The sequence below is a fragment of the Branchiostoma belcheri genome, unplaced genomic scaffold, assembly GCF_001625305.1.
Source record: "Branchiostoma belcheri isolate BF01 breed outbred unplaced genomic scaffold, Haploidv18h27 scaffold2, whole genome shotgun sequence".
Classification (NCBI taxonomy): Eukaryota; Metazoa; Chordata; class Leptocardii; order Amphioxiformes; family Branchiostomatidae; genus Branchiostoma; species Branchiostoma belcheri.
In genome coordinates this window covers 5715329-5737828 of record NW_017803490.1, presented here as the reverse complement: position 1 = coordinate 5737828, position 22500 = coordinate 5715329, and the positions used below count along the sequence as shown (strand labels likewise).

At 38.8% G+C, this 22500-nt stretch overlaps 3 protein-coding genes across 3 annotated transcripts in view; 2 read left to right on the top strand and 1 right to left on the bottom strand.

Annotated features, from left to right (window-relative positions):
- The first annotated feature begins 534 nt into the window (after nt 1-534).
- LOC109468973 (ras-related protein Rab-27A-like) lies at nt 535-10283 on the top strand. Its single transcript, XM_019767352.1, has 6 exons — nt 535-666; nt 4909-4991; nt 5518-5615; nt 6214-6296; nt 6663-6890; nt 8199-10283. Exons 2-6 carry the CDS (start codon nt 4928-4930, stop codon nt 8392-8394), a joined length of 669 nt encoding a protein of 222 aa, XP_019622911.1. The 5' UTR covers nt 535-666; nt 4909-4927; the 3' UTR covers nt 8395-10283.
- A 2011-nt stretch (nt 10284-12294) lies between these two features.
- LOC109468816 (AN1-type zinc finger protein 6-like) lies at nt 12295-18189 on the bottom strand. The gene is made up of 4 exons (XM_019767156.1): nt 18049-18189; nt 14868-15026; nt 13804-14082; nt 12295-13382 (listed from the first exon to the last, which is right to left on the bottom strand). Exons 2-4 carry the CDS (start codon nt 15016-15018, stop codon nt 13234-13236), a joined length of 579 nt encoding a protein of 192 aa, XP_019622715.1. The 5' UTR covers nt 15019-15026; nt 18049-18189; the 3' UTR covers nt 12295-13233.
- A 1611-nt stretch (nt 18190-19800) lies between these two features.
- Nucleotides 19801-22500, top strand: part of LOC109468803 (colorectal mutant cancer protein-like) — a 16875-nt gene continuing 14175 nt past the window's right edge. Inside the window, exons 1-4 of the mRNA XM_019767142.1 lie at nt 19801-20224; nt 20850-20976; nt 21529-21649; nt 22152-22303. Coding sequence (XP_019622701.1) covers nt 20070-20224; nt 20850-20976; nt 21529-21649; nt 22152-22303 — 555 coding nt within the window. The 5' untranslated portion in view covers nt 19801-20069. The remainder of the gene's footprint in view (nt 20225-20849; nt 20977-21528; nt 21650-22151; nt 22304-22500) is intronic.

The window sequence follows — 22500 nt, the reverse complement described above, 5'->3', positions numbered from 1 at the left end:
ATGCTCAACAGATCAACAGCAAAACAAGAGCAAAAATCTTTCAAAAATATTGCAATTGCATGGATTATCAATTCATAAAAACGCAACTGCCTTCCCACATTTGCAGGCATTTGGCAGGTGTACATATACAGCATACTGTATGTACAGTGATATCGAACGCAGTACTAGTGTAGATCAAACTTCTATCCACTAGCATTAAGAAGCAAAACACTTTTTCCCCTTAAATGATGCCAAGGCCATTGTTTTTTTTTTAATGCTAAATTTGTACGTAGACGTTTAGCAGAATTCTCCAATCAATGGCACGAAGGCACACATCTTGACACCAAATTATGCAAATACAGTGTAGTTAGCTTACTCTTCAAGCACTGGAATATTTTTGCACTGGAATTTTTCTTTCACCCAACCCCAAAAAATCCAGTGCAAAAGATAAACCCCGATAAAAAGGCTAAAAACACGCCAAAAGTAACCCAAAACCCCAACCTCTGCTTGGAGAGTATAGTTAGCTTACTGTTACGTCAAACTCCGGTGCGAGACCAAACCGGAAGTCGGGACCAGACAGACGGGTTGATCAGGCAAATACAGAATATTTACTCCAGTGCCAACAACCTGTTGTGTTCTCTACAGTTGTGTCCTGCAAACGGGCCGCAAGAACCGTCCTCCAGTTCGGTAAGGAACCCTCCACGTCCTCACGTCGCCATGTTTGTCTAGAAATGTCCAATATTGTTGTCTGAGGGAGGGGTGGGGCTCGCTTCTCAAATCTCCAAGCAGATGTTACGAGTGGAAGATTGTAGCGTTTTCTGACTCCCAAGTCGCTTTGAAGCCTACTTGTTGAAGTAAGCAGAATTGATGGTTCTTAAAGAAGCTTTCTTGGGGGTTGGATGTCTTAGATAAACGCATGGCTGTACGAAAACGTTGCGATCGTTCCCTCTATCATCTGCTTGGAGATTTGGTCTTTTCCACTGTTTACGTTTTGCTCCAGATGACTTCACGGTTTCAAGTGTTCTGCATGGTCGGTAAAACGGCCTACTGGCCATTTTGGGGAGACTTAAGAGCATCAAACGTTACTTTAAGATTATTTCAGCTGTCTATAATCGTAAAGTATTTTCTGGAACAATTTTTAAGCGATATAACATGAAAAAAAGGTCAGACTGTGTTAACGCCCACTACACCAAAAACACCTAACAACAATAACATTCTAAGGTCTGGTAATTTCTTATACTGAAGAATTTAAACTTAAACCATTGAAGAATAGAAACTGATTTTGTGTGCAGAAAAAAATGTGCCCCAGGTCTAGCATTCTTGGAAACCCCCTATGATTTAACAGTTACTACCCTAGACGAATTTTGATTGGCTAATATTGGTCACATGACTGTACTGAAGTCTACTAATCATAGACTTGCAAACACTTTACCATATGGCATTATGAGTCAGTCTTTTGGATTCGTGCCATTTCTAGGGATCTGTTTTTAGCAAACAAAATCAATGACCTGGTATAACACATTGGGAAAGGTGTAAAGGTCAACCCCTTGTAGACCCTCTAGACATCATTTATTGACTATGATATCTGATGTCAGTTATGCTGTATCATCGAATAGTATCATACATGTAACCTGATGATGTTAACCAATCAGGAGCCCCCATTTGATGAATTAGGTTTGAGGCTGCAAATATCATTGGCCAACCAACAGGTGGTTGAAAAGCAATTACGAGTAACACGAGGAACCTGGGCCTATTTGACCTTAGGTTTTGACAGCTATACCAGATACAAATACCTTTTCTATGCTAAGACCCCCCCCCCCTGCAAAAGTAAATTAATTTACAGTTACTGTAATACTGAGTGCCTGTAGCATGTAATGTAAGAGGTATGAGAAAAAGACACACAGTTGGAGGTTTGAATTATCTTATTTTTAATCTCCAAGCAGATCTTTTGGTGGCTGCAAAGACAGTATGAAATTGGCCAGGCTGTATCCATTTGCCACACAATAAGCATTTTGCCACTGCCTAGCCAATTTGATACTGTCTTTGCAGCCAACAAAATACCTGCTTGGAGATTTAATACTAGTCACTATTTTAAATTTTGTCTGTTTGATTGTTTCGATTACATAACTGATGAAATCTATTGCCTCAAGGCACGTCATACCAGTTCAGTCCTTTTAGTGAAGGACAAAATATGTAAGGCCTGCATGTAGTCTCCACCAGGCTTTTCTAAAGCCTTGAAGGGTAGAATTTGGCAAAAAAAAGGGTCCGACTGGCATTAAAAATGATCTCAATGGTAGTCAAACTCCCCTGGTCAATTATTCTCCCTATTTGGTTAAATTTTAGTGTTTCTGAACCCACGTTGTTAGACTATATAAGACCAGGCCGACCGGTTTTATCCAGTCACGTGTACCCTGAGGCAAACCTTTACCCCTACGATGTAATTTCTTAATGCCCTGGGGGATACCCATGCCTCTAATTTGTCATTTTTAAAGGCAGCCAATGCAATTTTGGGGCAGCAGAACTGGATTTCTGAAGTTAATTATGCCATAGCATACTAGTACCAGTCTGATATTTCTGAGACAGTACATGGGGTCACCTGAAGGATGAACTGAACTGATATTTGTGGAGCAAAAACATGATGTCGCTGACAAAGAAGTGGTTGTTTTGTATCGTAGGCTGGTTCTAACTATTTATGGGCGGTACCCCAAAAATAACACCTAGTAACTTGGTTTGGGGCTACAAATGTATTTCAAGCACTTAAAGTATGAAGTGATTATCATAATGGCTCAAATGTGCTAAGAAATTTCAGTAAATGTCAAGATTTCCTCATCTAGAATATTTCTTTGTTTTGCTGCCCTGTGATTGCATTAGATGCCCCTAACACCCTACAATATGTAATTTATAAGTGTGGCATCTTCTTTAACATGCTCATCGCATGGCGTGTTTCTCCTTTTACATGCTTAAGGCATGTCTGTCCTTTAAGTTGAACAGACAAGCCTGAGTGCCATCCTCCATAGTTACAGGAGCACTTTGTTATTTCTTGCTCACCCATGATGAGCAAGCAAAACGAGCCGGCAGTAACCACTGAGAATGGCACCCAGGCTAACACATACATAGACAACTTGCATTTGCAATCCACTTCAGTACCATGCAATTTGCTTGAGCAACAGTGGTTGGGATTCAAACTCTTGACCTCCTAATTCCCATAAAATTGATAGATTACTACATGGTGTATTCCATATCACCGGTTAAAGGTAGCTTTGGGAGGGCTGAGGATGATGCACCATATAGTATTCTATTTATGTCATACCCACCTGAGAAAACACACATTTCAATGCAAAATGTGCCAAAAGTTTAGAAAACATTGTACATACGTATGTCCCTAAACAAAAAAAATGTTTAAAAAATTATCAATTCTAACATCCGAATCCAGTAATCTAAAGCAGCATGCATGGCCCACGAGAAGTGTGTTAATTATTCTTTGGAACTCTTGAAAGCCCATGTGATAACTGTAGAACCCTGTGTGATATAAGTTATACCACGGGCCAGAATACTATATCAAACAATATCACAGCCCTGCTGTGACATAAAATATGTTACGCACCGTAGACGAAGATTACGACTATGATTTGACAGATATTGTGTCAAATTTCCCAGAATTAAAACCTGTCGCTATAGCAACGCTAAAACGGTGCCAGGCATGTACTAGGACTGTGGGTGTACTTTACATGCCCTGATATTAGTTATGTTATTGAGATCGAACAAAAAGTAATTACAGCCTCTACTGTTCAAACAAGTCTTCCTGGTATATTTGCATCACAGAGTGTTGCTTGGTAGAGATGGAAAATATTAATCTGACCCACTTCCATGTAAATATATATAAATGTCAGCTTGATTTATGATTTGATGATACAAATACATCATGCATGCGATTGAATCAGTGTATTAACCAATCAGAACTGAGAACCAAATAGTCCAGGTAATTTTAGCCTTAGCTGAAATGATGCTCAGTTCTGATTGGTTGCGTGGAGGTTCAAATCTGTAGGTGTGAAAAGTAAATGTTATTTTGATTGACAGGGGTCTGTTAATTGAATTTGTAACAGGTGTTCCATGTTTACAAATCTTTCTTTATGACGTCGTCAACATATCATAAAGATATTTCACACCGTCATGAATGTTAACATCATAATCTTCACCATATGGACTGTTTTAATAGTTGCAGAGTCATTTCCTTAAATTTTTGACAGGACTTCTTAGCCAGTGCTATTTTTCCTAAAATCTCCAAGCAGATAATTTCTTTGGGGACAAGACACTATAGACACACAGCCCGTATCCAATTGACCAGTTGGATATGAGCTGGACACTATAAAATCTTGTATCTGCTTGGAGATTAATTTTCTAATATTAGTATTGAGTGTTAATACATTATGCCCAAATGTTAGTTTGCAAAAGCCAGTATGATCTACATTGTTAGCTTAAGTCATAGGAATATCAAGTGGTGCATATATATAGTAATTTATGCAAACAGTAAAGTTCCATTCTTAGTTGTAAGGCAAACTTATGAATTATTGTTTGCAAGGTCAAGGTGGTCCAAAGGATCAAATTCTACCCAATAAGATCATTGTAAATATTACATTTCATTCATAAAACATATCACCTGGAGAGTTTTACAAACTATCTAATAGTATACATTGTTATGTTTACCGAAGGAAAACATATTGTTTTTGCTCAGTTTCTTCCTCTTCTTCTTCTCCAAACAGTGACCTCTGACCTGACCAATGACATAATTTGTTGACGTCTGTCACCATGGTGACTGGTGTTGGGTTACATAATGTTGCAATTTCATGGTGTGCTCTGCTCCTGTCACATTATGCATTTGCTTTGCAAATGTTACTTCTCTAGTTACAATATTGTTGTTGTTATTTGCAGCTAGAATTCTGGAGTATCTATGGCGTCAGACTCATCCAGTGACTATGACTATCTCATCAAGTTCTTAGCATTAGGAGATTCAGGTGAGGGTACTTTTCCTGGGCCACACCAATTCAATCAGTTGGTTCTTGGATTCTCCCGCTTCCTTTTTTCTGATTTGCAAAAAGAAAAGCTTTTAGGTTCAGAATCATACTTCCAAAATGCTCATATTTTGGCCCCAACAGTTTAAGAAAGTCTTTGCCTTTTTTTTTACAGTTTTTCATCCATTACACATGTAATATAGTTGTTTTTATTAAGAGTTAAAAATTTATTGTCTGAATTATAAACCAGCCTATTCTTCATGACATGGTTCCTATCATTATATATAGCATTTGGGTCTATCGTAGGATGCCTAGGTCTGTTTTTACTTCTTTTCGCCCTGTTGCTTCATATTTTTCCTGAAAAAATTTGAGAACCAACAGTTTAAATTGGTATGGTCTTAGCCTCTCTTAGGCCATACTGACTATATGGATGACTGTATTGCCATCCTTTTCCTAACATATTTTTATGACTCAGATATTCTGAAATATGTTAAAAAAACAAGGAAACAATGTGTCCTCTTTCTTACAGGTGTCGGTAAGACCAGTTTCCTGTACCAGTACACAGATGGCACCTTTAACCCTAAATTCATCACAACTGTGGGTATCGACTTCAGGGAAAAGAGAGTGGTAAGTATTGTATAAAAAATTCAGTTTAATAAAGTTATGTAAAGGTAAAGTCCCATAGCCTTTTTTTAGGCTGTAGAGGCAGTGGGTTGTTATCCACTCTGTCTAGAGCATGGTATTGGAAGGTGGAGCCCATCCCTCTCCTTCCACTACCTTTTACCTTCCCAACCAAAGTCAGGTACCATTTGTTACACCTGGGTGGAGTGAATAAAGTTGTGTGCAGTGCCTTTCCTAGCTAAGGACACAACGTCTAGCCAGGAATGCAAGGAGTCGAACCCAGGACCTCTTGCGTATTTAAGAATGATATCCCATCTGTAGGTTTCATATGCCGTGTCAAAAAAGATATGCAACGGACAAAGTACTGATGCAACAATTACATTGACCAAACATTCAACAGAAACTGTGGTTTTGTACAGGTGTAGTACATTCTGCCAACAATTGCTCTTTGTTTGTTTGTTTCACATAACTGGTAAACCGCCTTTAGGTGTAACACATCAGTTTTGTACATGTACGTACATGTACAAGCTGCATAAGACTGGACTGTAAGGTCTCTTTGAGACTATAAGAGAGACTAACCTGTTCCTGTGTTGTGTGTTTGTAGGTTTACCGTCCTAGTGGAGCAGACAATGTCGGCAGAGGACAACGAGTTCACCTTCAACTTTGGGACACCGCTGGACAAGAAAGGTATTACATCCCATATCATTATTGTCTCTCAGGACTCTAACTATGAAGACAAGAAATATATGTAAAACAAAAATGTACATATTAAAATCTGATGCATAGGAATCATGGTGAGGAACAGTGAAAGCCTTAGTTTCATGATGTTTGGGCCTAGGAAACGGGTAACTGTTGTGTTTCCTGTTTCCCAACCGACCCTAGAAAAACCTGCCGTCCGTAGCCTATTTTTGTGTGGACCCCTGCAATTTTTCACGCTGATCACCTTTCCTAACTACATGATCTGACACCAGAGTGATGAAACGTTGTACAACTTGTTCAGAGGTAAAAGAAGTTTTTTAACCAATACAATAACGTTTCTCTATCGTGTTTCAGGTTCCGTAGCTTGACGACGGCGTTCTTCCGCGATGCCATGGGCTTCCTGCTTCTGTTTGACCTGACGAGCGAGCAGTCTTTCGTGAACATCCGCAACTGGATGAGCCAGCTGCAGATGCACGCGTACTGCGAGAACCCCGACGTCGTGCTGTGTGGGAACAAGGCCGACCTGGAGGACCAGAGGGTGATATCTGAGGAGAAGGCACGGGAAGTCGCAGAGAAGTATGGGTAGGTACAAAAAGGGATAGTGTACCTGTGTAATGCTTAGGTCACATTTCCAAACCGGGGCCCGGCCGGGCTGTCTATATGAACGAAAAATTAACAATCCATATCAAGAGTATATAGATATAGTGCCCATGATTATCATTGGAAATGTTCCTGTGTTTTGTTGACTTTTATATCATACTTTTCGTTCCCAAAAGCTGCCCGGCCTGGCCCCAGTTTGGAAATGTGACCTCAGCATAAGTAAGGTGGCTGGGTGAAATTGTAGGTATACTGCTACAACTTACAAGAGACATGAAAAACTGTACAGAGGAGATAGACAGAGACAAACAAAGAAAAGCTTGTCCACACACTTTAAATCTGAACTTTATTACTAACGTTTCAGTTTGCTGTATCTGAAAAACAAGAAATATTGAAAATATCACAAAACATGTTGTGTTTGGGACCCCAAATGCACGTTTGTATGAGGGTTTAAAGTCCAGATTTGAATTTCTTTGCTTTCCTCTTGAAAGAATGATGAATGGAAGCTCAGAATAAATATTTAACAAAATAGCAATTTTTTTTGTATCCACAGAATGCGATACCTTTTGAGACAAGTGCCGCCACTGGCTTGACAGTCCAGACTGGAAGTGAATTTGATGCTTCCACCTTTTCGGAATGAATGAAGGAACAAACAGAATGAACAAACAAATGAAATATTTCTTGTATCCACTGAATGATACTTTGAGACATGTGCCGCCACAGTCTTGACAGTCCAGACTGAATATGAATCATGTGGCCTCCCTCTTTTAGGAATTCAACGAGCGAACAAACAAGTTAATGAACAGAACAAACGATATTTTCTGTGTCCACAGAATGCCATACTTCGAGACCAGTGCGGCTACAGGTCATATACGGTCAGAAAGGAGTATAAATCCCTCCTACTATAAAATTGCAACATTATGTAATGCAACACCAGTTACCATGGTGAGAGGCGTCAACAAATCAGGTCATTGGTCAGGTCAGAGGTCAGTGTTTGGAATGGAAGAGGGAGAAGAGGAAACGTAGCAAAAACAACAGATCAAACAATATTTTCTGTGTCCACAGAATGCCATAGTTCGGGACAAGTGCGGCTACAGGTCATCATATATGGTCAGAAAGGAGTATAAATCCCTCCTACTATAAAATTGCAACATTATGTAACGCAACACCAGTTACCATGGTGAGAGGCGTCAACAAATCAGGTCATTGACCAGGTCAGTGTTTGGAATGGAAGAGGGAGAAGAGAAAACGTAGCAAAAACAACAGATCAAACAATATTTCCTGTGTCCACAGAATGCCATACTTTGAGACCAGTGCTGCCACAGGTTTGAACATCTCCAAAGCTGTAGAGGGTCTGCTGGACTTGGTGATGGTGCGTATGGAGCAGTGCGTGGACAAGTCTAGTCTCCCCATCACAGGCCACAAGAGATTAGAGGGATCCACCGTGGAGGTGGACGAGGCAGGGGAAGAGTCCAAATGTTTTTGCTGAGATATCCTAGTTTCTCTCGTTTTTTTTCTTCCAGAAAAGAGAACATATCAATATCAATGGGTGCCCATGGTAATAGCATTCCAAGTAAAATTTTAGATAATAAATGTAGTCCCTATAAAACGAATAACTTGAGGTTGCTGTGTCTAAGTGTGTATAAGAAGGTTCTTTATTCGACAACCAGTAGTGGGTTTTTACATCTGACGTTTCGGTGACTGTCTGTCACCTTCTTCAGGGCAACAATGACTGGTTGTGATTGGTACTGCAGCTAGGTGTCACTGCTGCAATGCTACAAATGTGGTCCCAAATGTAGAGTGTTGTCACATAATATATACATATTGTCAAGTAATAGTAAACAATGAATTGTTGAATAAAGAACCATTTTATACAGTCTTTTGCCAACCTGATGAAAATATTTACGGATGCGTCCAAGTGTTTTTATTCCTCGTGCCCTGTACTAGTGGTTACAACTGTAACAGTTACAGTATTTATGATATCAATGGTTTGAACAGTATTAATATCATATCAATAGAAATCCAATGGCCAAAGGTTTTAGAGTCATGAAAATATGACATTTCAACGTTGTGGGTTAGCTAAGTTAAACATAAACAGCTCTTTTTTGTTCAAAATTTGATGTAGATAGTGCTTAGACAATGCTATGGTACTGGTATGAAAATATGCACTCTTTTGCACAGGGTCAATGCACTGTATATTCGACTAACGCCACCTTAAAATTTGCATAAAGAGCGATCTAGTTAGGCCTGTTCACATTTCTTGTACCATCATCTTAAATCTTAAGAATGTCTTACAAGATAGTGACAGAAAATTTTGCTTAGTAACATCCTTGCTGACAGTTATAGCCTTATACATGTAGCCTTGCTGAAATTTCCTTTTTTTTTACAAGAAAAAAATTGTATGACGAGTGAAACTAGGCCTAATCATTGTTGGATATCATGAGATAAACATACATGTACAGTGGCACTGGACATTCCAGCAACTGAAAAATATGAGTGAATGTTGTACAAGAATGGTCAGGATTAATCTATATAGTGGCACATATCCAACCACATCTTTGTAAAATTTCAAGATGGAAGTATGGGACTTGGATCTATGGAGTCACATTTTGAAGAGGACAAGTTGAAAGATATCAGGCTCAGTCATAATACTTGTAGCAGACAAAGAGATATTCTAACTTGTGTTAACCTTCTCCCTGCTCAATGGCCTTTTAGCACCAAATTTGTATTGGTTGCAGGATTAGGCAGCAGGGAGATGGTTAAAAAGTATATTGGACTACTGTATTACGCTTTGGGACCTTTGTGTTTGACATAAGATCAAAATTACATAGGCAACAAATAAGTTTTTCCAGTTTGCTGTCCCATATACATTTATCCAGTTGAATATTTCTCTTTTTTCATAGATATGATCAGTATGATATCCTTTTGTGCTGTACATAGTCATAGAATTCTTCCAAAATTCCAAAAATAAAAGGCTATAGAAATATAATTGTCAGATGAAATGTATACTCCAATATATGAATTCTCAGAGTGGAATAGAATGTTATACAGTCAAATATTCAGATATACATGTAGAGATGGGATTTTGAGACCAATGTTGGTGTGTTATAAACATGTATTCATACCTGTATTACATATTGGCAATGGAGATTATCTATATAGGCTGATGGAATTTTAGAAAGATGGTCTTATGAATTTGCAGAGTGAAAGGGAGACATTTTGGAATTTTGAAATGATTGGAAATTTCATATCTATTATGAAGGATGTTACACATGTGTCTGGCCCGACACCACCCCTATTTTCAGTAGAATAGAACGGTCCAATAGATAATGCTTGCACTCTTAGGCCACACCAAGTTAATTTGTTGGTTCTCGATTTTTTTTAGAAAAAATGTGACGTGACGGCAAAAAAAACAAAAAAACAGACCAAGGCATTGTATGATAGCCCCAAAAGCTATGATAGGAGCCATGAAATGAAGTCGAACATACCAGGCTAATTCAAACATTAATTTTAAACTTTTAATCAAACCAATACATTGATAGATGGAAAAAACTGTAAAATCTATGAAGACAAGAACTTTCCTCAACTGTTGAGGCCAAAATATGAGCATTTTGGAATTGTCTTTTTTTTTTGCAAATCAGAAAAAAATGAGTTGGGTGAATCTGAGAACCAATCTGATTAAATTGGTGTGGCCGTACTTCAGCAAATATTATTTATTACCGTCAGATACCATCTTCAAGAACATGTTTATGCCTTATTGGTTGCACAAATGTGAAGATAACTAGAGATATTTTAGTTCTAGTTTGCTTACTGCAGTTATTTTTTGTCAGGTTATACATTTTGTATACCAGTAACAAAATAGATGTCATATGGTTTGTGACGGTTATGTGCAAATGTACCCAAGTGCTATTAGTTCAAGCAGTCAGCTGGTAACTTTTGTTTTTTGTTTTCTCAAGGAATAAACAAGACATAGTAGGATACTGTGCATTCCATTGAGGGGATGGGTATGGCTTTTTACATTATTACTTGTAGTTTTAAAAATTGACCTTCTTAGCACCCCCATGAAATAGTGGACTAATCATCAGCTGGCAATGTGAGGCCAAATATGAAAGGACCCAGGTAAGCCCATTCTCATGCAGTCTCTAGTGTCACTGACGAAAGGTAGTCGATGCTGAAAGGTCTGACCGTTTCCAAAATCATATCCAGTTGCTTTAGTTTTTTGGCATACCTTATTACCTGGATGTCTAACTTTCACCGATGTACCAAGGTAAGTAGTCTGGTTTTGTATTCTTTTCTACAGAAAGGGTGTATAGAAATTCTGGAAATGTGTTTTACAGACAGTTAACACACTGGTTAGCATTTAGGCGTTTTTATGGTCTGAACTTTTATTCTAGATCCTGAGATGATACTTTGTTTTTTGTATATAGATACTACCCTTTGGACTGCACACATTACTGGCATACTATGGACAGGTGGCATATCTCCTCATCTCAACATAAATGGAAAATTTGAAATGGCAGAAGAACAAACATTTCTGAATAATCAATTTCTAGGTGAAGTGAATGAAAAGTTGCTCAAGCTACTCACATCCAAAATTTGACCAGGTCTATTATATGCTAACTTTAAGTTTAAAGCATGATGCCAAAGTAAAATGCTACAAGAAACACAAGGAAAAAGAATGTGTTCAAATGCTCTACCTATGGACATTACTATTAAATTCAGCCATTACAAAAAAAAGTGTTTAAAATCAAACTACATTCCATGTCATAAATGATACATTTTGATTCACTGTAGTCAGTGAGAATTTAAATTGTACTTTCCAAATTAGTCTGGAGGAATAGTTTGCAATCTGAAGTACGCAAGAAATGGCCCTGAAAAAACAGCCTCTTGTGGGAATTTGTTCTTGTCACCTATCATTTTGAGTTTTACATTCAAGAGTATTCAACCGAACATGTACCACTTTATGTTCCACTATCTTTGTCAGAACTTAACACATTTTTCAAATCCATCTACTGACAGTCATTCTAACCTTCTCCCCATGGCCTAGGCAATAGAGAATTGGTAGTTAAATGGTTACTTCAGTGAGCAAGTTGGCAGAACGTACTGCGCCTGCACGAAACCCTGATTTCTCACGGTTTTCGTTGGATTCTTGGTCAATGTTGCATCAGAAATTTGACATAACATTTGGAAACTACAGACGGGATGTTAACCTTATATAAGTGAATACGACCTTATGTGAGATGTTCTTTCTTAGTGCTATGCACAATACATTACGGGTTTCGCACAGGTGCAGTACATTCTGCTGACGTGCTACTTCAGTATGCTAAAGGTTAACTACATAGGAGAGTACGTCTTCCATACAGTGACACAGAAAAGGTACGCTGTTCTCTATTAGTATCACTGAAATGCTTTAATAAACACAAACACAACAGGATATCCCTCGGTAGACAGTGTCATCTCTTGTAGTAAGAGATCACTTCAAGAACATCCCCCCGTTAACTGAAGAAGAAAAAAAATTGTCACATACAATTACAAATGAATAACTTGAGATCCATACACAGGCCCCAATTTACTAGAACAAAGAGCTGCTAGCAATCGATCATAAAGGTCTCTTTCTCATAAACTATGAAATAAATCAAACACAATTATTATCCACTATATAGAAGAGGATGGTTGTTATCAATAAATACAGGCTGCAAGGATGTTATGTCACACACAGCTATTTGACTATCAACTTCACTTGCAGAAGAGACACCTATTGGGTAGGATGCGAAGTACAGGGTAATACATTTGCAAAGTTGTTCGAAGAGAGAAGAGATTTTTGTAAGCTAACGGACGATAGTACTGGATATATGAATCGAAGCGAAGGCTAGATACAAACCACCCCAAATTTCTCCCTTTTCAGATGCGTTTTCACTTGTTAAAACCCAGATAATAGTCGAAAATGTTTCTCTGTTATACCATGGAGTTATTTTTGCACTAATCTCACCCCTTTATGCACATTTTTACATGAAATTTCGGCATGCAACTAGGACGTGTCCCATTACAATCTTTTATTTTCTAATATCCAATTGCTTGTTTACACTAAAGAATATAATAAGTCAAATAACCTAACACACTGTAGTAGGCTGAACACTGTGGCTTAAGGTATGAATGAAAGTTGAGTTGAAAGTCGGGTAATATGTAATACACATGCCTATGTCAAGATATCATTGTTTTTTTTCTGTTTTTTAAGAAATGAATTCCATCATCACTGCTGGCCTCATTATTCATGAATGTGCACGCAAAGTCTCCATTCACAACTTCGAAATTCCGCGTACTCCCGCGCCTAAAGCTTTTGGATCTTCTCGCCGACAACGACGGGGTTATTCTTGCGGATCTGCTCTTGTCCAGCTGCCTTGTAGTCAAACGTACAATCGTGTTTGTCGGAATACCGGTGAAGACCGCAGTATAAACCGCCGCAGCGACACGAAAAACCTGAAACACATGGGAAACACTCGGATGTGATCTTCCTTCTAAGACAAATTTTCTTTGAACAGTGACTATTTTTACAACATTTAAACACGATTATGTACCAACACCATGATCATAATTTTACTACATCAGAAAAGAACAACTACTAAACACAGAAACAAGAAAATGCGAATATTCAGAATGAAAATGCAGGCCACACAATGTGTTTATGCATAGTCCTGTCAATATATAATGGAGCAGCTAAGGCTGTATACATACCAGACAATATGAAATAACCTACAAGTAACAACTGCATCTAGATGAAAGACTAGCCAGAAAACGTTTTCAAACTTCATCATGCTAAGGTAGCTGTTTGGCACCAAATTGGTAGCACCTGTGTGGTTAGGCAGCATTGAGAGGGTTAAAAAAAGATGTGCATAGTTACCTGTAAGTCCTACTTTCTTCCGGCACGTGAAACAGCGATTTTTCTTGGATTTGCCTTTCTGTGAATCGGGACTATTCTGTGACCTGTCTGACTGATCGTCTTCTTGTAAGGTGGTACTGTCGGCTGCATTCGTTGTCGTTGGGGCGACCGCGCCCTCCACCTCTGCCTGCGCCTCGGCCGCCTGCGCACTCGTGGACGAATCAGCAGCCTCGTCCCAGCTGGCTACGGGCGAGGGTTCTTCATGGCTCGCGGTGTTGTTGGAAGTGCTACTGCTGTTGCCTGTGTGTGTGGACACATGGGAAATAGGGTTTGTACATACATCAACTCACAAATAGGTCAATGATGAACGTCAGACATCCAGGTAATAGGATACACCAAAAAGCAGTTACTCAAGCAACTGGATATGATTTTGGGAAATGATTTTCCAACGTCATATCCAGTTGCTTGAGTAACTACTTTTGGCATATCACAATTAGGGTTTTCACCACAATAAGTCTGTAACCGCAATTTCCAAAAGATTCATGAAGGTTCATGGTGTACTCCCAAAAACGAACACCCTTACACTGGTTGAAAGACAACTTAGGGGGATAGAGGGATCCAAATCAGTGCAGGGGGTCATATGCCTAAACTATGCCACTGTGCAGCAATGGTGAATCTGTATACAACTCACAATGCATCACTATTGTTTTTAGTATAATGATGATGATTGTTACACGAGAGACTTAAATTTGCTACAGCCATTCCAGAACAACTTAAGAACCATAACATGAAGTTGGAATGAGATGAGAACTTTACTGCTTTACTTTACTTTACTGAAGATTTCAAAACCGTGATGCGGCACTCGACATAACGTTACGTCAAACAAAATCTGGCTGGTTAGAACACTGGTCAAGACCCAACCAGCTACCGAATATCATAGGAATCCACATATACTCTACAGCTTCTTGAGTCCTGTTACTCAACCACAAACAAAACCACAAACATTACCGCAAATGGGGACTTTTCTTGGCGAAGGTAACAATGACCAACTGTTACTGTTATTCACGATGTCAGAAGGTGCTTACCTGCTGGGCTTATCCTTCCAGAGTTGGGGGAGTTTTGTTTTCTCCTGAGTGTGTCCTTATAGCACTTGGAGCACATGCCGTCTGTGGCTGAAGTGCCGTAGAACCCACAGCCATTCCGACACAGTGTGGGATTGGCCTGTGCTTGATCCATCCTCAAACCTGCAGGGAAATATTATGGGATAGGCTGTCAATCAATTAGTTTGTGACCATATAAGGTCATCTCATTCCATATTTGGAATCGTCTCCTCCCCTATTTGGCACTATAGGTGTAGCCTGTGCATATATATCTATAGTATTATGTGTTTTAAAGCTATCATACTGAAATAGCTTTGAAACACATCATACTAAATTAAACACATGATAGGCTGTCAATCAATCGGTTTGTGACCATATAACTTTATATATTATAAGGTCATCTCATAATTTCTCTTTCCATATTTGGAATTGTCTCCTCCCCTATTTGACACTCCAAGTATAACCTGTGTATTTTAAGTTTAAAACCGATCATACTATGAAATTGTTAAACAGTTATGACTAATAATTATAGTAACATATATCTTGATTCTTTTTGAAACAGTTGTGTTGTTGTCTTTGGCCAAAGGGTGTTTTCGAAGTTTTCAATTTTCTGCTTGAAGATTTCAATCAATCAAGCTTCAAACTCCTGCACTGAAAATAATACATGATAGAACACTAAAAGCACTGTCCTTGTCCCTCAAACTAATGCATTCAGCTATCACATTTCAAGATAGCATCAATCGTACACTATAATACAAGCCATGAATTCAGGATCCTCTCAGATATTCTACCAAGATATTGCTTGGAATGAGAACCAAATTCAGTTGGGTGAAATTGTATACAGTATATATTAAATATACCTGAATATACAGTATAGCAAAGGCTATTTTAAAAACGTCACAATACCATTCACACAATTTGACTTTGAAACATGCAAGTTGCACACACAGAAGACAAATGGATGTTTATACTTCCACTGAGATTGGTAATACTAATTACATAGTAGTGAAAATCACTTGCTTGAGATTTTTAACTGTGGTGACCAAATTTTTAGTTCACTTACATGTAGCAACTACTGTATGTAGTGTGCTATTAGTATTGGAACCCTCCCATTATATTCCTACCTTATTCTATATAGCAATTCCCAAGTGTCTTGTGCTATGTAGTGGGACTGTCATTATTGTCCTTTTATGCCTGCTGACATAACAGATACTGTACATCCTGAAATATTTCTGGTATTTCTGAGTCTGAAGGTTACTTCTCAGCTACAACGCACCACATCTGCACACAAATTGTTTTCTTACTATTGTTTTGACCATAAACTTAAAGATACCAGTGCCCCCAAACCGCTGAATTTCACTGTGTAGGGAAATTTAGGCAATGCAAACATAAATAAATTTACAGTATACAAGTCTGAATTTGATTGATCAAGATAGAAAATGTTGATATACAGTATAAATTATGGATCACTTCTGAAACACAAGACAGTTATCTGGCCTAGCAAGGAAATGATCTAGAATTTTAATAAGCTAATTTACATGGCTGGTCATACAACTAGTGCATAACAGCAATCCACAGATGCTAGGCCTTATGCAATTTTAGCAACAGCTGACAGCCATGCCATTTAAAAACCAAAATCATAGCTTTGGTTTTAATTTTTGTGGAAAAATTAAAAATTTGCGTCTTTCAGTTGCCTAGTGGCAGTTACATGTGCGGAAATGACATAAACCATCTGGTCTCTGATTGGCTGGTCCGTTGCCCTTCAGTTACATAAGCATATAGCGAATGAGCTAAAAATAAGATACATTTTACATGTAAGTCCTGTGGCTACATAAACGCATGTCAAACCATTCATTGTGGGGGTCTGGTACACACTGTTTCCCAATGTTTGCAGTAGGAGTTTTACGCTTTGTTCTAGAACTAGGTGTTTGCTTAAACACACATTGGAGCAAATTGTATGTAGGCAAATTATTGCATGCAACATATAGTCTATCTGGGGCTTAGAATCTATTGCGTAATTATGCACAATTAGAATAGCTTTTCTTTTCCATTTTGTCACATTAATTCAATGTCTTGGCTGTCAAATTTGCCACTTGGATTTTCTGCTAGGAAAAGAAGAGTGGACCTTGATACTGCAACCCGTATCATTCAGGATAATATCAACCCTAAAATGTTCATATTTTGGTATCAACAATTGAAGATAGTCTTGTCTATGACTGCAATTAGTCATACAAAACAACCTGTACCCCCATTTCCTGTGTACTACTAGACTACTTCTGCTTTTGATTCAATGCTAGATTCGATAGTTTTGGTATAAACAATACTGTCTATACACATCATTCAAGACTTTTTCATGTTTTTAATTCAATTTGTGTGTTTTACAAGAAAAATTTGTGAAAATTACTCTGAAAGACTGAAGCCTGAATAAACAAACCATTTTCCCTACAGGACATAGTACACTGCCCTGGTCTCACGTAATCCACGTTTCCTGTTATATCTACCTTTTCGTTTTCATCAAATTTTTAGGACGTTAGAGCAAGAATCATAATTTTTACGTTCAACATGACCTAAAATGGCTCGAATTTAAATCCCCGACACCAGCAAAAACATCTGTGTTGTGTTGTCTACCTCCTTGGCTCGCCCCCGCCGTAACAACGAAAGAAACCAAGAAATTACGAGATCGATCTACAAAGAAGATACCATTTTATGTAGTGAATGTGTCAGCGACGTAAAACCGAGGTACCGTACAGACCTTTGGCAGAGTCAAACGAAGGCCGTTGCTTTAAAAAAACAACATCCGATTTTTTTTCGGAATTTTGTTACATTATAACAATCCCCGTTCTACGGAACACCTAGAACTAGTTTTCCTTCTCTAATTCAACCAAATTCAACAAGAAAATGTGAAAGACTTTACCTTGGTAGAGTTTGTTGGGCAAAGGTAAGTCGTATGTACCAGGAAGAGTGTATATCCGGTGTAAAACGACTATGATTCACGATATTATAGAATGACTAAGCTACAAATTGGAGGTTAGTGGAGAGGGAGGGGGGCATCCGGATGTGTTTAGACATATTCAACAAAAAATACGTCCCTAAAAAACGAAATAAACTAACAATACATCCTCACAACACCCCTTTCGTGCCTTCGGTATAGCATAAACTGACTTACCTGCTGTCTAGATCCTTTAGAATGAGACAATATACGCTAGAAAATGAAGAAAACGTAGGAAAAAGATTAACAACAACCCTCCGTCTTTCCTTTGCAACGTAGTCCTGCCGACGTACAAGCTATTTCTGGTTAGTCACGTGACCAGATTCTCAGCGCTGATTGGCTAAGCTCGGAATTCCTGTGTATTACGTCATGCTATGACGTATGGTGGCTATGAGGCGATTTGCCCCAAACAGCTGCTAAGGTTTTTTCTCAGTTTTTACCGAGTCTGGAACTTTCTTAAACAATTAAAACAAATTGTATGAAACTGGAAAGTGCATATAGATCTCAATGACAATTTTAAGCAATCTTTCGCGCAATTTGTCGGTATTCATTCTTTCATTTCTTTTCTTCAATTTGCCAAATTTGGTCAACTATCCCAGCTAACGCAGAGTCCTTCAGTCCTTAATAAAGCAATTATTATTTTTTCTCATGTATAATGCAATAAATATATCATTATCGTATATTACGCTAGTAGTGGTAAGACTATAATTGACTTTTGGGTCATTCAGAAATCATCATCAAGGGTACTAGTACTATTAACGCTGTTAGTGTGTGACGTCATTTATGTTTTCAAGGACGAAGGGAAAATAAAATCGTGATTTCCGCTTTGAAACTGTCTGGTGGCATTACCATTTTATTACTGAACTTGTGAAGATAATTCCTTTATAAACTGATGATTCTGAGACGTGGTAAGTCACATCCGTTGACATTCTGACTCAGAATCAGCGTCATAGCATACGACTTTTTTGTGGCAGGCTTTTCAATCGTCACAAAGAAGCTAGCTGAACCTTGCATGAGGCACCCATATTGCCGCTCTAAACCTATAATATATCGTATGAAGAATGAGAACAGGCCGTTTCACATGTCACATGTGTTATGACAGGAGTTACTGACTTTAGATTTTTGACCGTAGCAGCTGCAGTTTATTTACAGAACGCTTTTAAAATGAAAGACAACAGAATTTTACAGGAAAAATCTACCGTGTCACTGACTGCCGAATGCCCTTGCTGTGGTTAAAACCCGGTACCCGTATCGACCGACCCTACATGTAGGCTAATCATATAATAAAAGGCATGGGTTCAAAGTCCGACAACTGTCACGATGCCGTCATGAGTGTTTTATTGAAATCACGTGCACATTAGAAAAAAGGTGGCTGACGATTTACTTTTGAAAAGAAAAAAAGAGATGAGCAAAAAAAAGCAAAAGGACCCTAAATAGAATGTGAGATTCTGATAATTTTTGTCAAATATTCTGATCTTTCAACAAATGACATTTCACCACTTTTGCACTTATTTCTTTAGCACTATGTAATTATTAGGTACACTGTAGTATAATACATAGTATTCTTATAGGGTATTGTTACGTTGTTCCAACGCGGTTGAACATCAAAAGCTCTTGGTTATTTATTCCTGACGCGTAACCTAAGAAGCTGCAGTATGACTGGCATCCATATTTTGATAGGTGGCGCTTTTACTTGACGTCTCAGATGAAAACGTCACTTCCGCCTTTTTGGACTATCTCATTCTCTATGGGGTATTCGAAAATAAAATAAAGCTAGTAGAAAGTACACTTGTGTATTTCACAGTTATATAAACGTAAAATGATAATATATCAATTAGTTAATAAATATACAGTAGGTATTGTATGACTTAAAGAGTGATATTATGATTTTATTAACGTTGTTCTCCAATAACACCCCTATCATTGTAAAGAATGGACTGCGCTTTTGTGGGTCCACTTCACAGCCCAGATTACTATGAGTTTCAAGTGTTGTCGACCGGTATTTTGTGAAATTTAAGACGGTTTACGCGACGTGAGGCTGACAGCCGCACTATGTAGGAGGGTGAACGTTACTATGATGTAGTGGCACGAATGCCTGATGCACGTAGGCTTCCACAGGGCAGGCGTTGAGATTTGAAGTTGGTTAGATGTTGATGTTTTTATATTGCTGAAATCCGCCTTGTGCTGGGGTGGGGGGCATGAGCGGTGGTGGTCAGCCGTACCGGTCAGCAGGTCAGCCGTCCACAGACACCAGGTCCAGCGGGTCAGCAGGCTCGGGGTCCACCCCGGAGGAGGAAAGGATCAAGAAACTGTTCCAGACGTGTGATGGAGATGGGGATGGGTACATCAGCAGGTAAGGCTTCTGTCTCCTGTCTCTCTGTCTCTCTCTCTGTGCTGTGTGCACCTGTGTGTGTGTGTTTGGAAATAAATATATGTGTGTGCGTGTGTGTGCGTGCCTTTGTGTGTGTGTGTGTGCATGTACGCGCGTGTGTGTGCAGTAAATGTGTGTGTGTGTGTGCAATAAATGTGTGTGTGTGCACAATAAAAGTATGTGTGTGTGTGTGTGTCTCTCTCTGTGTGTGTGTGTGTGTGTGTGTGTGTGTGTGTGTGTGTGTAAAAATGAGTGTGTGTGTGTGTGCATGTGTGTGTGTGCAATTATAAATGTGTTTGTGTCTGTGTGTGTAAAATAAATGTGTGTGTGTGAAATAAATGTGTACCGTTATGTGGTTTGTATGAATTTATATATGTGTGTGTACGTGGTTAACCAAAAAGTCATTTGACAATAAAAAAATCAAAAATATATAATAATATTTGAGTTCAATGCGTGAGTCAACTTGCAAATAAAATAACTACAAGTGAAATTTGCAATGATACAAGTCAGGAAAAATCTATCCAGTTGCTTGAGTAACAATGTTTCCATTGTATCTAATATTACCTGGATGTCTAGCCTTCATTGATGCTTGAATATTTTGTTGCAGACAAGACCTGTTGATGGTTTGCTGTCAGTTGAACATGGAAGACTCGGTACAGGAGATTATGGAACAGTTGGGCGCCGACGACAGAGGCCGCATCTCGTATGATGAATTCGTCCACTGTCGCACACAGGTAGGACAGTTGGACTTGCCTGCTACTAGGTACTGAGCTGTAGCATTAGGGATTGTCAGGAAGTTCAGGGCTTGAAATACTGGGTACATACTATATGCACCTTAGTGCAAGTAAAATTGGAGCTGTGCAACCAGGTATTCCTGCACCTACATGTGTAACTTGCACTGGGCAATGTACTGGCTCCATATACAAATGTAATGTTACTGGTTTATGTGGATTTTTATTTGCTGCATTGACTTAAATTTTAGTAAACTATGATCCACACTAAATTCCGAGTGGTGAAGGTAAAATTTGTCTGGTGCAGGTAATTTTCAATGTTACAATACTTGCAATTTGGTGCAAAAATAGTATAAACTGCATTATCTGCCTAAACGTAAACAGTATGCTAGTTGATACAATAGTTCCCTGCTGTAGTGCTTGCACAACTCTGAGCTATTGGTATAGAAGTGGAAATGGTATCATCCTATATACGGAAAGGTCATGGAAGGAGTTTTAGCAAACTGTAACAGCACAAAATGTTCAGAAATCAATGATATGTCTGTTTGTGTCCAGTTGTTAGGTGAGATAAACGACATGCTTCCCAGACTGGAGCAGCAGCCAGAACCGGAGGCTGGGTCCAGTCTACAGGCTACACACATGCAGTCCTGGCCTACAGGCAGCGATAACAGTCTGGGTAAGTCTCTACACACGTCACTACACATGTCACTACACACATCACTACACACATCACTACACACAGCACTACACACAGCACTACACTCAGCACTACACACTACACACATCACTACACACATCACTACACACATCACTGCACACATCACTATATACTACACACATCACTACATACTACACATATCACTACACACATCACTACACACATCACTACACACATCACTATACACACCACTACACACATGACTAACATGCTACACACAAGTCACTACACACATCACTACACACATCATTAACACACTACACACATGCAGTCCTGGCCTACAGGGCAAGTCACTACACATGTCAAACACAAAACAAACACACATCCAAATATGTAGTCAATTTGTTACTACAGACTACACATAATGTGCATGCATGTAATAATTTTCTACACAATTTACTCCACACATTACTATACACAACATGCATATTCATTTTCCCCCTCTTGTACTACTTTCCAGGGTCATGTGGACCTGTACGTGAAGCGTGGGAGTATGACTCTGGAGCACGAGATCTCAGCCCAGAGCCCAGCAACCTTCACAAACTACTGGAGGCTGCCAGTTCCTCTGCGGCCAATACGGGCGGAACTAACTACTTAGAGCTCGCTAACACGGTCAGTAGATTCACAAGAAAACAGTTGCTCAAGAAGTTTTTCAAAATCTATCCAGTTGCGTGAGCAACAGTTTTCTTGTTACCTGGATGTCTAACCCTCATTGACGTTTAATAGTTGCTGTTTCTATTTTATTATCAAAAGGTCTTTTCGTGCTTAGGCCTAACAAAATAAATATTGTGTTTCCTGTTACAGTCCAG

Excerpts from the sequence above, each read along its gene's own strand:
- LOC109468973 (XM_019767352.1), top strand. The coding sequence starts at position 4,928 with ATGGCGTCAGACTCATCCAGTGACTATGACTATCTCATCAAGTTCTTA. Across the intron at positions 4,992-5,517 it reads CTTAGCATTAGGAGATTCAG|GTGTCGGTAAGACCAGTTTC; the intron begins GTGAGGGTACTT and ends TCTTTCTTACAG. Across the intron at positions 6,891-8,198 it reads GAAGTCGCAGAGAAGTATGG|AATGCCATACTTTGAGACCA; the intron begins GTAGGTACAAAA and ends CTGTGTCCACAG.
- LOC109468816 (XM_019767156.1), bottom strand. The coding sequence starts at position 15,018 with ATGGATCAAGCACAGGCCAATCCCACACTGTGTCGGAATGGCTGTGGG. Across the intron at positions 14,083-14,867 it reads TGGAAGGATAAGCCCAGCAG|GCAACAGCAGTAGCACTTCC; the intron begins GTAAGCACCTTC and ends CCACACACACAG. Across the intron at positions 13,383-13,803 it reads GAAGAAAGTAGGACTTACAG|GTTTTTCGTGTCGCTGCGGC; the intron begins GTAACTATGCAC and ends CATGTGTTTCAG.